Below are 15708 nucleotides of genomic sequence, written 5' to 3' on the forward strand. Positions count from 1 at the left end.
GAATTTGGGTCTAAGGATATGATGCTTTGGAGAGGGTCTTCTGTTGTTTTCACAGAGGATGAGACCCTATGGATTGCTTCTATCCCAATATGGTATGATAGACCATGCCCTCCTAAAAGGTTGCTGTAAACACCCTCAAAAAATTACTTCACTCAACTGCCGACTGAGATGAACCTGGCACACAGGTTACCCCATAAAAGATAAGATTAACAGTGCCCCCATACAGCAAGAAGCAGTTTGGAGAGAAAAAACTGCACCCATGTTCCCAAATATTGTTTATAAATGTTCTTTTACATTTAAAGGGGGATATGATATAAGTATGAATAATTTCCATTGGTATGGATTTTAAGGTCAATTTTGTTATATGTATATGTGTTTCTGCTCTTTATTAAGGTATTGTGATTGTAAAGTTCATTTTAAAAATGTAATGTATAATAGGAAATATAGGTTGTTGATGGATAATCATCAATAATAATCAAGCTTATAATCATGTTAGTTAGATTTTCTAGATATATAGAGATATATTTCAATTAGATAGGCATTCTTCATATCTTTCAAAGACTACAGAACATGGCATTTAAGATGTTTTAATAAATTAGGGTTTTTCATGACAATGAGACAGACACATCTGCTCCTGGCAGTACCAATCTACTTCAAGAGGAAGATGGGCATTGAAGAGGCTCCTTATGGAGTTGGTTAACCATTGGGGCAAAAAACTGCTCTTGCATGGACTGATGCATAAACTGGACACAAAAAACCTGCAGAGAGAGGACTGCTGAACTTGCCTAAAGTGAGATGGTCTTTCGGGGTTCCTGATTCATGAAAGTGTCTGCGAGACATTCTGCAGGACACAGAAGAAAGTGACTAAATTGTCTTTAAAAATTCCTGCTTCATGGAAAAGTCTGCTGGATACTATGGGCCTGAAGGCCGAAGATGGATGCCCCAACGGTACAGAGGAACTTTGGGTGACTGTACAGGCAAGCGAGATGTCTCTGTCATTTCTAGAATTTTGGATTTCTTGTTTGCTTAGGTAATATTATATCCTTCTGGAGTCTTTGATGGAGTTGAAGAATGGATAGATAGTTGTAGTTTTCCTTAGTTATGATAAAAGATAAAATAGATATAAATATTTTAACTGTAATTCTTACTTGATAACTGTTTTGCTATATGTAATTTTACTATGTTAAACTTAAAGCCTTTTTTTGTTTAAACAGAAAAAGGGGAAATGATGAAGGTGGGTCATTTGTCTATCTGTTGCTTTCATTGGTTAATTAATAAAGAAACTGCTTGGCCTTTGAAAGGACAGAAAATTAGGTAAGCGGAGTAGACAGAACCGAATGCTGGGAAGAAGGCAGTGGGCAGTCGCCATGATTCTCCCACTCCAGACAGACGCAGGTTAAGATCTTTCCTGGTAAGCCACCTTGTGGTGTTACATATATTATTAGAAATGGGTTAAAGCAAGATGTGAGAATTAGCCAATAAGAGGCTGGAACTAATGGGCCAGACAGTGTTCAAAAGAATACAGTTTCCACGTAATTATTTCGGGGCATAAGCTAGCCATGTGGGTGGCCGGGTGCCAGGGACACAGCCCCGCCGCTCTTATTACTACATGATAATCCACCAGTGGAAGAAGTCAAGGGAGAACTCTGGAATCTATTCTATCCTTTGACCTTTCCATGTATTTTGTGGATCATACTCACATGGCAAGCACTTTTCCCTGCTGAGTAACCAAACACAAACATTTGAAGACTTGTTTTGTTTTCCTGCTTAGAAGGCATAAGTGAAACCAGGATATTCCTTCAGTATTCAACTTGATCCACAAACTATTCAACTAGCCAACTTCTTCAAGTATGGGCCTGAAGAGTCTTACTGCCCTAGTATTCTGGCCAGGCCTAAAAACTATAGCTTAACTTACTGTGACATAATCATCCAAATCTACTGACAGAAAATTATTTTTAATAAATAAAATAATGGTGGGAAGTAAAAAAAATCCAGACTCTTTAATTCTTCATTGTTCAAAATACAAAAGGAAAATAAAAAGATTTGATTTATTCTCTATAGATAAAAAATTAAAGTATGCTACATTATTCTGGGAGAGTTATCTGCATCTCTGTCAGATGGGCTGCTATTATTAACCCAAATTCTTTGTGCAGACGGAGAATTATGTCACAGAGAGACTAAAAGGATATCCCTATGGTTACAAATTAGATTACTGACAAAGTCTTGAATCATAATTCCAGTCACCTGGCTGCTAATCTAGCTTTCCATCCAATAACATAGTAAAGCGTCCTTACGGTAAATGGAAGCAAAAGCAATGCCGTGTCAGTGTTCAGGATATCACTCTTTTGTACTGAGGATTTATGGATACAGCTGTTGTAGGTGGGAGGAAGGAAAATATCAATGACAAAGTTGAAAAGATAACGGCTACTGATTTCATTGCACTCCTATATTCTAATAGGCTAGAGTAATTTCAAAAAATATTGCCCATGGTAGGCAGAATAACAGCCTCCTAAAGATGTTCACACCCTGATTCCCGAAACCTGTAAAAACACCACACTGCATGTGAATTAACGTAGAAGACACAGATGTGCAATCAGCTGACCTTAAAATTTTCTAAGATTATCTTGGTGGGCCCAGTGCAATAATAAGCATCTTTAAAAGCTGAAGACCTTAAGGAAAAGAATCAGTGAGTAGACTTGATTGGCCATGGCTAGCTTTACAAATAGAAATGGTACTGTAAACCAGGGAATGTAGGGCAGCCTCTGGTAACTGAAAGGGGTTTTTAAAAACAAAATAAATCACCTCCCTTACAGCTTCCATAAGAGACCACAGTCTTGCCCTATCTTGGGACTTCTGATTTCTAGAGCTGTACGAATATTAATTTGTGTTGATGTACGCAGCTGAGTGTCTAGCTGTTTATTACAGCAGCAGTATACTATAAGCTATATATTGAATAGACTGCTTTTTCTTTGCCTCATGTCACCAAACAGATATGGCACAGCCCAACCAAAGAGTATGCTCTGAAGGCTGACTCAGTGCACTCTTCCTCCTTCGATTCTCAGCACTGATCCCAACGTGACTTTGTATCTGCCCTTTGCACATTTCAAAAATCACGTTCTCCATAGACTATTCAAATACTGCCCATACTGTAAAAGCTCCCTAAATGCCTATGAGTCAGTGACTCGTGTTGTCCTCTGTGTGTCTAACAGTACTAACTTCACCTGCATTTCCATAGCACTCACTACACAATACCTTGTACCAATGGCTACACCTCTCCTTCTCTAATCCTATCCTGACCCCCAAATATCCACCAGGCCTGCAATGTTTGGATGATCATTTATTGACTCTGGTGCCAGAGAATGAATGAAGTTCTAGCTCCTGCCTACTAATTTAGCACATGAAAATACAAGGAGGACCAAGTGAATGTCCCGATTGTCATGAGCCAGGACTTGTTTCCTATTCAGACAGCACAGACATATGAACATAGCAGGCTGCATTCTTGAAAAACTGTTACACAGATATACTAACAGTCTAAGCACATAGCAAGCTGGTTGCATTTACAGTTAAGAGGAGAACTGGGAGGTTTCCCTCTTCCCCATTTGCTTGTAAGACCATATGAAGAGATACCACCGATAAAGTAGAATGGAAAGAGTAACTAGTTGAGTAAAATAGAAAAAAAAATATGACAAAAGAAAAATGCTACCAGCTTTCAACCTTTTCAAATAAATCCTCAAGTACTGTTATGACACTCAATGACAACAGTTGTCCAAGAAACTTAAGAAAACTTATGAAGCTAACAAAATGTTATTTTGCTTCTGAATTTCTCTAGAACCCAAAGCAATTCTTCCTTATGCAACTGTGAGTTAGTTACCCAGAGCCTTGCATCATATGCACAGCTGGTCTAGCACACAAGTAGCTTGCTTCTACTTTAAGTGTATTATCCTTGCCCATCTAGTCCTCTCAACAATGAGCAAGAAACATGTGCTTCCTACCTCTGAGAAGACTCAGACCCACTGCTTTAAGAAGAAATATAATCTTAACCCAGGCAAGCAGTATAACAACATGAAGGATTAGTTACTTAGTCTTGATGCTTTATCTGGTATCCAGTAAGTATCCTTGGCATCTTTTTGTTTTTTCCTTAATCATCTCAGTCTTTGGCCAAGAGATACAAAGATCTGTATAAGAATAACAAGAATATCTTCTTCCCTGCTCCTATACCCGCCCTTCCTCCATCTCCACCCTCCCACTTCCCCAAGCTCTCCCCAGTCTTTCCCTTCTCCCTTCTCTCTCTCCCCTCCCCTTCCCTCCCCCCACCCCCAGGCTCCCAACTTTTGAAGGCCATCTTGTTTGCTTCCAATTTCCAGGAGAGCTTGGGGGAGTGGGAGGGTGGAGATGGAGGAAGGGCTGATACACGAGCAGGGAAGAAGATATCTACATTAAGGGAGCCATTTTAGGGTTGGCAAGAGACTTGGCTCTAGAGGGAATCCCAGGTGTCCATGGGGATGTCCCCAACTAGGTCCTTGGGCAGCAGAGGAGAGGGTGCCTGAACTGGCCTTGCCCCACTATCTCACTGATGATTATCTCGAATATCACCACAGAATCTTCGTCTGGCAACGGATGGAGATAGAGACAGAGACCCTCATCAGAGCAACGGATTGAGCTCCCAAGGTCCAGTTGAAGAGCAGAAGGAGAGAGAAGACGAGCAAGGAAGTCAGGACTGTGAGGGGTTGGTCCTGCTTCTACTGCATGAGCTGGCTTTTTTGGGACCCTAGTTCATTTGGATGTACAACTTCCTAGGCCTGGATGGAGAGGGGAGGGCCTTGGACTTCCCACAGGGCAGGGTACCCTGCCCTCTCTTAAGGAGGGAGGGAGAGGGAGGAGGGTAAGTGGGGGAGTGGGAAGGGAGTGGGAGGAAGTGTAAATTTTTTAATGGAAAAATAAAAAAAAAAGAATAACAAGGAGCACTCATTCTCTCTGTCTTAATTCTAGGCCTCATACAAATCTCCATCTTCCCACACTTGAGAGTTATCACAACAAAACAGTCTGAATTTGAAGGTAGCTAGACTACTCAATATCATTTCTGCAGTCAGGCCTATAGTGGGTCTCTCCTTTCTCACACTAGCAACAGAGTAACTCACCAGTATTTTTGATACAAATTATTACATTAAGATCCAAGCATACGCAAGATTGAATTTCCTTAAAAGTATGCTTGTCTTTAACCAACTTTCCAACATAAATGGATCTTTAATTCTGGAGAAGTTGTTGTCTGTTTACTTTTGACAAGGGCAAAAAAGTAGATTCTTTGTCAACCCTCGCCTCTCCTCTCACAGTGACCTTGAACATATATAATGAACTGAATAACATTACGAGTCAGGTCACTTGCGTCTCCATCTGCCCCAGCCACAGCCCACATAGACATCATACAGCGAGTGCTGAACAGAAGCACACTCAAGTACAGAACCAGGAACACCAGGAGTCTGCTAACTATAGAAGGAAAGCCTCTTTCCTTCATGCTCACAATACAGACTCAGAACTGCTTTCTTTTTTTTAGCTTGGAACAGATCAGAATTAAAGTGTTAATGGCTTGCACATCCCTCAGAAAAATACATCACTCAACAAATCTAACAGTGCTCAAAAAGAGAGATTTTTAATTTTCGGATTTACCCGGTTTAAAACAACAGCAACAATGCAAACGGATCCTACTTAATGTTCCCTTCTTTGTGTGACCGGGGATCTCTAGTCATCCAAGCACTACAGACTGAATAAGGTAGATGTTCAATCAAGTGCACCCTGGGATGGCCCACGTGATCGTGTTAAATCAAGTGCACCCTGGGATGGCCCATGTGATCATGGCAGAACAACTGGAAGATGTCTCTACAAATTCCTACTCAGGCAGCCAATAACCTATCAGTTCAGAATTATAAAATATTTTAAGATGAGTTGGAAATAATAAAATTTGTGAAAATACGAACAGTAATAAAAAGACCAGGGAGTACATGGAAAGTGTATGCTTTAGTAATTTTTTCTGTAAATCTAAAATTGTATGAAAATAAGGTATACATTAAAAGAAACAGGAGAAAAGTTAGGATCTCAGAACAATATGGAAGAAATAACTATAATCTTTCTTAACTTCATGGCCTCACCAACATAAAACTGTTATTAACCAGTTCAGCCCTGGGAGATCTTGTCTGTCTAGTGTCATTGTGTCACTCATCAAACCATCAAACAATATCAGTAAATTTCTTGGGCTGCTGTTTACTCATTAATTTAATGACTATGCTGTGTGGCTATACGACTGCATAATTCTATCTTTTCTCTCTAAATAAAATATAAGCAATTTTAGAACATAGTCAGCAAATAGCATAACACCTTTAACATAGTAACATCTTGCTACTTGCAATTTATACTGTCTGTGGTGGTTTGAGAGAAAATGGCTACCAAAGGGAGTGCACTACTAGGCAATATGGCCTTGGAGTAGGTGTGGTCTTGTTGGTGGAAGTGTGTCACTGTGGAGACAGGCTTTGAGGTCTCATAAAAGCTCAAGATACCTCCCAATGTTTTAGTCCACTTCATGTTACCTTCTGATCAAGAGGTAACCAGCGCCATGCTGCCATGCTCCCTGCCATGATGATAATGAACTGAACCTCTGAACTGTAAGCAACCACCTCAATTCAATGTTGTTGTTGTTTTTAAGTAACAGTTGCCGGGTCATAGTGTCTCTTCATAGCAATAGAAACCCAAACTAAGACAGTGTCACACTGCAAGTGTTCAATATTTGCTGTTTAATGGCAAAGTGACAAGGACACAATACCAACAACATACGGTGGTCTCTGAAAGCTGCACTATAAAGGCTTTCCTCCCCCTGTATGTCATACATGCTCTAAGTGGCTGAACTATAAGCTTTTTTTCTTTCTACCTTGGGTTCGCCACTTAAAAATAGACAACATGTTTGTAGAAGACTATAGGGAGACAGGATGTCAGAATGCTAGTGAATATAGTGAGTGGAAACAGGTGCAATTCCTTTACTTTGCTCCTCAGTTCTTACGGTTGAGCAAGGGTAGTGGCTTTCTCTAACACAAAGACTAAAGTGGAAGTTTACCTATTTATTTCTATGCAAAACCTCAAAGACTAGATATAGCCAATGAAGGTGACCAATGCTAACATCCATCGACATCATTAGTGTTATACTATTGGTACCTCACCTGCTCTTCTACCCTGAATTTGCTGGCCATAACAGCAGGCAGCAGGGGTCATCCAAGTTTTGTTGTTGTTGTTTTCCCTATGAAAGAGTTAATTATTAGAGAGATAAAAGAGGTCATGCCAACTTTCTCTCCTTTATTGGTTACCAGTTTAAAATTCTGGGCATCCCATATCCTGGTTTTAGAAGATGAAATACAGCTGCAAGGCCATTAAAGGTGGTGCACATCTTTAATACCAGAATTCAAGAGACAAAGGCAGATTGATTTCTGAATTTAAGGCCAGCCTGGTCTACAAAGCAAGTTCCAGGACAATCAGGGTTACACAGAGAAACTCTGTCTTGAAAAATAAACTAATTAATTAATGATGAAAATAAAAGACGAAATGTGATCTTTGACAATTCATCAAGGATTGCAGTTCTGCGAGCTCACTCATGACCTCTCCATGTTCTATTTCTTTGGAAGTTCTTTAGAAGTTCAAATGTAACTTATCAATAGTTGTCACACCCTACTTTAGAGCATATCTTCCTGCCTATTAGAAGCATTAGATACGCTTCCATGTCTAGCCTTTATCAACAAATAAATAGGCCAACTGGGAAAAAAGCCAAAGCCTTCTGCTGTAAAACTTTCAAGGTAGACAAGCACTCTAGTTCTACATTTAATTAAGTACGCTTGAGTAATATAAATAATAAACTAAGAGCAAAAGTCACCAAAGGGCTATTATATTATTAGATTTGTGGCATCCTTCAAAAACCAGAAGAGAACTGGGACTACTGCATCCACAGCCTATTAGATTCAAAGAACGTGAATGTGAATGACAGCTTTGAGTGCCAATGACAGAGCAGGACTGAAACACCCACGTCTTTCCTAAAGGATAACCACCTGGGGGAGTCTCACTCACAAATCCACCACTCCTCCCTTCCAGACCAAGGCCATGTGAATCCACAATAAGAGAGAGAACGGTTCTCTATTTAAAGCAGTGATTCTAATTTGCAATAAAGAATTTAAATGGCAGAGAGGTAAATGTTAAAATATGAAAATGAATGTGGAGCTCAGGCGTTTGTACAATGCTTTCAAGTCACACGTTTGGTATTTCTCAACTCTAACTATCAGCACACCATCATTCACTAATAGTCCGTATATGTACTTGATAGTCACTAACAGTCTAACTCAATATCAACTCGGCAGAAAATAGCCATATTCTTTCCTTCTCTTCTCTACTTCCTTCTACAGTTTCCGACATTCCAAAATTCACTAAAATATAAAGATGAATGATTAGGTTATAAATTATTTCCTTCCCCAAAATGGCTCAAGTAAAAATACATGCTATCAAAACAGAAAAACATTTTTGATGTTTCTGTATTTTTGATCATTTCTGATCTCTCTGTAGTTCCTCAATGAGCTGTCAGAATCCATTAAATTGATATTTAATCTATTCAGTGTAATACCTCTTAATATTTAGCAATTACATATATAGCAGGATTACATATGTTTTAACTTTTCCATCTCTATCAGATATTCTTTTCTCAATTTATAATCCTATCAAGCTATTGCTATTGCAAGAACTTAAACTGAATGTGAGAAAATGAATGAATGTATACAATGTCTATCAGAAATATTTTCAAATCTAGATTTCCTAAGTTTATGATCTATCTAAATATCAAGTAATTTCAACTGAGCATACCTCTTGTAGAAGACGTGGGTCTACACAGTCACCGTCATCATTAAACATAGATTCCCAGCTTTCCTCCGCAGCAATACTTCCTTGTATGTGAGAAGTGTCTGTTGTTTTTAGCTCTACAGATGTTTCCACAGATGAATCTCTATCAGAAAATGATAGAGCACACACTGTGTTCTCTGAGTCATCTTCCTCTTTTGTTTCAAACTCTTCAGCACTTCTTAGCTTGTGCACTGCCTCTGTTATCTCCTCAATACTATTCAGATCACTGCCCAAGGCACTCTCCAAAAGGAGGTTAGTCCTGTTTGACACACTCAGTTCAGAGTCCAAACAAGTGGTACAATTACTATCAGCAATCTTCTTTATGGGTAAAGAGGAAGCACAACCTGACACACGCTCTACCAACTTTCCTGTTGACTCTGTAAAACTAGATGCAATGCTCTCAGCATAAATATCTGAGCAGGCAGTTAGGCTGCTACCATTTTCAGAGTCATTCTCACTTTTAGCTGCATCAAGAAGGGCTACATCTGCACTCATTTCTATGGAATCTGAAAAATGACTTGCATTGCTACTACTCTCTTCAGATTCTCTAACTGCAACTATACAAGGGCTGCCTTCAGTTACACGGGCACAAACTGCACCTGCAATGTCCTGCATGCATGCCTTGCTGCCAGTGTCACACACTCTTTTAAATCCGTTATCTGTGACTGTTTCATGAGCAAGGGCAGCTGTATCAGAAGGCTCACACTTTACACATAACTCATCTGCAGAGCTGTCACTCTCACACTCTCCAGTCACTGTTGGATCAATAATGCCATTTGTGCTCTCTAATTTGCTGACTATAGCCATTTTAAGAGAAATGATACCCATAGTCTCAGAAATGGAATCTACACCTTTCTGACCCAAGACAGACTCTGGAGTGTTGACTGTATCCTCACTCTCAGCTTCAAAGTCTGTAAAAGTAGGATCAACATCGTCATCTGGATCTCTGGGAACAGAAACTGCAGAGATGCTCCCAGGAGTGTGCGTTGACACTCTATCTGATGTTTCCACACTGCATGGTGCAGTTTCAGAATCAGAACTTAGAGTTACTGGCACAGCCATACCCTCTGGTTTTAACCGAGCGGTAACAACTTGAGGAAACTGGGAGACTAGCTCCATAGCATTGGCTTCAGTTTCAATTCTGCTGTCCAACATTCTATTTACAAAAGTTTCTTCACTGAAATCACAGAGCCCCACATTCTGGAATGCTCTATTTAGAACCTGAGCATCACCGGCTTCTGAGTAAGACTTCGATGGAAGCACCTCCTGATGTCCCATCACCCCTGCAGTCGGAACTTCCAAACACTCCACTTCCTTTGGATTAAAAAGTCTTTGCAGAGGTCTATTAGATATAATCCCAGCACTGGGGGCTCTGGGTTGATGTTCTTGAGATGAGGCTTCTTTGGACTCTTCAATTCCTCTCTTAATATAAACTTTGTCTTTACTCTGTTTTTGGAGGCACCCATCTTCCCTTAATTTTGATGTTTTCTTTCCTTCCCTATAGTCACACCCCTTCCTATCAGAACGGCCACTAAGTCTGTGAGACTCCGGCTTATTTCCAGAGATCTTCTGGGGAAGACAACCTTCCTTTTGTTCTTTCAACACAAAGGCAGGAGGCCTGCAGCTTTCTTCCTTGTCACCTGCCCTGGGGAGTGCTGTACCCCTTCGAGCTTTAGGTACATAAAGTGCCATGTCAGGCCTTTTGGTTCGAACTCTGCATCTCTCTGCTTCTTGCTGCATGGCACCACTTCAATCTGAAAAAAAAGGGGGGGGGAGATTTAATAATAAAAAAGTAATTATAATGTACTGAACAAAGAAAAATTTAAAGAATGGGTAGAGGGCCTACTAATCTATTCTATAGCAATCACTGACATTAAAAAAAAGGGAAAATCTGTCATAAAATACTTCGTGCAATCACTCATGTAAGTGAAGAAGTAAACCCCAAAGCCCCATGAGGTCAACAGACTTTACCACAAGACACCCTTTCATTGGATCTTCAAAACCACTCACCCTACCTTTCAAGTTTTCTCTTTTTAAACAAGTAATTTTGCTTCCATTTGAATTTAAAAACACATTATGTGAACGGTGATGGCACTACATCCTCATAAAGAACAAACATCTACATGTTCTAAAGCCTAGACTTGATGTGGGAATGTCCTTCTGTATATGTGCTGCTTTTATTGATTGATGAATAAAAGCTGTTTGGGCCAATGGCTTAGAAGAGTAAAGCCAGGTGGGAAATTGGAAGAGAGATACATAGGGAGAGCAGGCAGAGTCAAAGAGATACCATGTAGCTGCTGAAGGAGAAAGATTCCCTCTGGAATCTTACTTTACCAGTAGGTCACAACTTCAGGGTGATACACAGATTAATAGAAATGAGTTAATTCAAGATGTAAGATCTAGCTAGAAATATGTCTGAGTCATTGGCTGAACAGTGTTATTGATATAGTCTCTGTGTGATTATTCAGGTCTGAGCAGTTGGAAAACAAATGAGCAATTTCCACCTATATAGACTTCTCCTATGAAGAGCATTGTCAAGAAGGATCTCAAAAAGCCACAACTGCCAGCATACATACATACATACATGCAGAGAGAGAGAGAGAAAGAGAGAGAGAGGGAGAGAGAGAGAGATTTGAATGCCATCTACACAATAAACAAAAGTGATTGAAGAAATCTTCCTAGAAAACAGTACATTTGTATCATGATGTTGCTGAAAAAAAAGTAGAGAAAAGAAAAAGGTACTGAATTACCCTGTTGTCTAATAATTATATATTTGTGTGTGTATGTGTGTGTGTGCGTGCACGCACGTGAATGTCACACTGAGCTTGTAAATATACATATGCCTTTGTATCAATAAAACAAAAATACAATGTTTAAGAAAAACATTTTTTTTTTTTTAAGTTTAGGTCAACCATCCTTGATCTAAAAAAATTCAAATTTCAAAACCCAAAACTTCTGGAGTGACATGTCTGTAGTGACAAGGCGAGCAGGCCTGCTTTTCGTCCTGCCTGGCTCCCGCATGGCTAGCTTAGCCCCAGAAATAATAACACAGAAACTGTATTCATTTAAATCCTGCCTGGCCCATTATATCTAGCCTCTTCTTGGCTAACTATCACATCTTAATTAACCCATTTCCATTAAATCTGTGTAGCACCACGAGGCTGTGGCTTACAGGAAAGATTCTAACCTACGTCCATCTCGGGCCGGAGCTTCATGGCGAGTGCCTGACTCTGCTTTTCTTTCTCCCAGCATTCTGTTCTGTCTACTCCACCCACCTAAGGGCTGGCCTATCAAAAGGCCAAGGCAGCTTTTTTATTTGACCAATGAAAGTAACATATAGACAGATGACCCTCCCATATCATTTCCCCCTTTTCTGTTTAAACAAAAAAGAAAGGCGTTCACTTTAACATAGTAAAATTACATATAACAAAACAGTTATCAAGCAAGAATTACAGTTACGATATTTATATCTATTTTATCTTTTATCATAACAATGGAAAACTATAACTATCCATTCTTCAACTCCATCAAAGACTTCAGAAGGATATAATATTACCTATGCAAACAAGAAGAAAGCAACTTCCAAAACTCTAGAAATGACAAGAGACATCTCGCTGCCTGTGCAGGCTTTAAAAAAAGGGTTAAACTCCTTAAAAATAGAAAAGAAAGAGAGTAGTAGGGTGTGGTGGTACACACCTTTAATCCCAATGCCTGGGAGGCAGAGGCAGACAGATCTCTGTGAGCTCAAGATGTGGTAGCACATACCTTTAGCTACAGCACTGGGGAGGCAGAGACAGGCGGACCTCTGTGAGTTCAAGGACAGACTGGTCTACAGAGTTATTCCAGGACAAAAATATACAGAAAACCTGTCTCAAAAAGTAAAAGTAAAAGTAAAAAAGTTTAAAATAAAGCCACATAAAGATGAAAAATACACAGAGAATCTTGATACTGTATGCTATTATTCTCTCTTTAAATTGTTTGAATGCCAAGAAAGGAGCAACAGCTGATAAAAGATATCTGCTTATGAATGCTGCTGAATTAATCCAAGATAGGTATTTTGAAAATACCCTGACTTCAAAATTGAAATCAAAAGGTATGTTACTTTGGAGAAGAGTTTTGCTTTTGTTTCCGCAGAAAATGAGAAGCTGTGGATTCATTCTGAGTTAAGAATGAATCTGTTTGATCAAGGAAGACCACCTGAGAAATCTCCAGTAGGAACAGATGGCCCAGATGTCTGAGTTCTGCATCCAGAACAGATTCAAGACTGCTGCCTGACATGATCAAGACTCACAGGATACTCCAGTCAGGACTTGATCATAATTCTAAATTTTCTTTAGATCCCCATAAGATTATCAGCACCCCCAACCAGCCTCAAGTAGCCTGGAAAACTATGCCCACATTCCCGAAAAATGGAGTATGGATATTTTCCTTTGAAAAAAAAAAAAAAGGAAGCGGTGCGGAAGAATTGTCTGTATTCTGTCAATCATATTTTGAATAAACGCTGATTGGCCAGGTAGGAAGTATAGGCAAGTCAACCAGACAGGAAGTAGAGGCTGGGCGATGAGAACAGGAGAATTCTAGGAAGGAGGAATCCCATTCCTCCCATTCCTGCCCAGATCACTAAGAAGCAAGATGTGACCTACCCAGCTGAGAAAGGTACTGAGCCATGTGGCTAGCATAGATAAGAGCAATGGGTTAATATAAGCTACAAGAGCTAATAAGTAGCCTGAGCAAATGGGCCAATCAGTTTTATAACTCATGGAGATATCTGTGTGATTTTCTTTGGGGCTTGCCAGCTGTGGGGTACTGGGTAGGATAGAAACCCCAAGAGCAGGCCCTCATGTTACACATGTTAGCATTCAATACTGGGTTTTGGAGCTTTCAGAATTGTTCCTGGATTAGCAGTGTTCAGCCAGTAAGTCAATATACCAACATTCTAGGAATACAGAAAATCCACAAACCTCTGAAACACTGCTGCAACACATTTGAGATAAAGGAGACCCAGCCTATGGTACTATTCACTTAAGTGGCCTACACTGAGTTTTCTTTCTTCTAGCAGTAATAAGATAGATCCAAGCAGAAAGGAGGAGGCTGGAGAACAAGAAAACTATGATGAGCCAGTTCACACTCATAACCCCTGACAGCCTCCACCATGGTCTGTCAAAGAATTTAAAGAAATTTAAGAGAGATTAAATACATTCTTATCTATTACTATTAAATACACGGAAACATGCTGGGCATATTGGATTATTCTTTTAATTTTCAAACTGGTGCTGTGAAGTATGACGGTCTTACAACAAAGAGAAGAAAGGGTTACATGTAACAAACCCAAATGTACCCTCTGATAGTTCACCACATGTTATTTTAGAAGAGAGACATGAAGAAAGAGGGAAAACCAGTCACTTCTGTTCACTTTATATTAGATTCCTAAAAAGTCATCTGGTCCAGAATATTCTTCATTGATGACACTCTTTCACGGCAAGGTTTGTTTTTGTTTTCTTTTTAAGCCTAAAAAAAAAATGCCATGGTCAAGTATCTCCAGGGATGTTTTTATTTCTGGGTTGCTTTTGCTTTATAAGATAACAGAGTGTCACAAAGTAGCCTAAGCTGACCCAGAACTTGGTATACAGCCAAGGCTGACCTTGAAGTCAAGATTCTCATGTTTCAGCCGCCCCAGTAAAACTGCCTTAATTCATTTAGCCTCTCCTCTTCTATTAATATATTTATTAGTGTGTATGTGTGCGTGTGCATGTATGTGTGTATGTGTACACGCACCATTGTGCCATGTGGCAGTCGGAGAATACCTTGACAGGAATCGGTTCTCTCCTTGTATCATGGGAATCCTAGAACTTGAACTCTGACTATCAAGCTTGGCAGTCAGCACCTTTACTTGCTGAGCCACCCAGCTGAAGCCCTTTTGCTATTTTGAACTCTTGAATATCTGGCCTAACACTGTTCACAGATTTTCTATTATTCTGACTGTGTAAGAATACATTTTTAATGTATTAATTTATGTGTACATTTATGTACATACATGAACACCACAGTGCACACATGGAGGTCAGAGTTGGCTCTTTCCTTCATGATGTGGATTCTGGGGACTGAGCTCACACTGCCAGTCTTGGCAACAGGTACCTTTACCCACTGAGCCATTTTGTTGGCCTATGATTTTAATAGTGAGCCAAATTTCAAAAAGGTCTAAGTTTCAAAGAAACTCTAAGGAATGCGATTAACAGAATGTCAATTTCAATTAGTAAAACACCTATCATTATATACCTCAGCAAACTTCTGGGCAGAAATGAACAGATGTGGATTAGCTGAAATAACTTGTAACTTGCTTCAGCTGATTAAATAGCAGGAGTAATGGTAATGAATAGAGGTGAATTTACAGGGAGAGGGCACTGAACAGTATGGACTTTAATACCCACAGCCCTTTCAAATTTAGTATTTTATATGGGAATCAGATGCACACAATAAACAAAAAGTACAAAAGAAATGTCCAACTGACACAAAACTGATGGGATTAATAAAGACAAAAATGACAAAATCCTAATTCAGCATCATTTCTAGAATCTGAAGTGAAAAACTAAAAGCAATATGAAGGCAATAGACAATAAACACAAGGATCTGTTTGGGTTTTTTAAAAAAAATCTAACAGAAGATTTACATCTGTAAAATCTATCCAAAGAAGTATATGAAGGCCTCTATTTCAGACACAAGGTTAAGAAAAGCCAAAATGTGAAGAGGAAGTTTTAAAAAGAAAATGCCCTTAGCATAGAGGAAGGCCATACT

At 39.5% G+C, this 15708-nt stretch overlaps 1 protein-coding gene across 4 annotated transcripts in view; it reads right to left on the minus strand.

The window, feature by feature from the left end:
- R3hcc1l (R3H domain and coiled-coil containing 1 like) overlaps positions 1-15708 on the minus strand; it is a 91490-nt gene that overhangs the window by 24572 nt on the left and 51210 nt on the right. For all 4 annotated transcript variants that reach the window (XR_009057624.1, XM_057779979.1, XM_057779977.1 and 1 more), the window contains one exon: positions 8881-10670. Coding sequence is in view for 3 of the 4 variants with exons in the window: in XM_057779979.1 (XP_057635962.1) it covers positions 8881-10656 (1776 nt within the window). In the remaining variant the exon portion in view is untranslated. The remainder of the gene's footprint in view (positions 1-8880; positions 10671-15708) is intronic.

Source organism: Chionomys nivalis, chromosome 8, assembly GCF_950005125.1.
Source record: "Chionomys nivalis chromosome 8, mChiNiv1.1, whole genome shotgun sequence".
NCBI lineage: Eukaryota > Metazoa > Chordata > Mammalia > Rodentia > Cricetidae > Chionomys > Chionomys nivalis.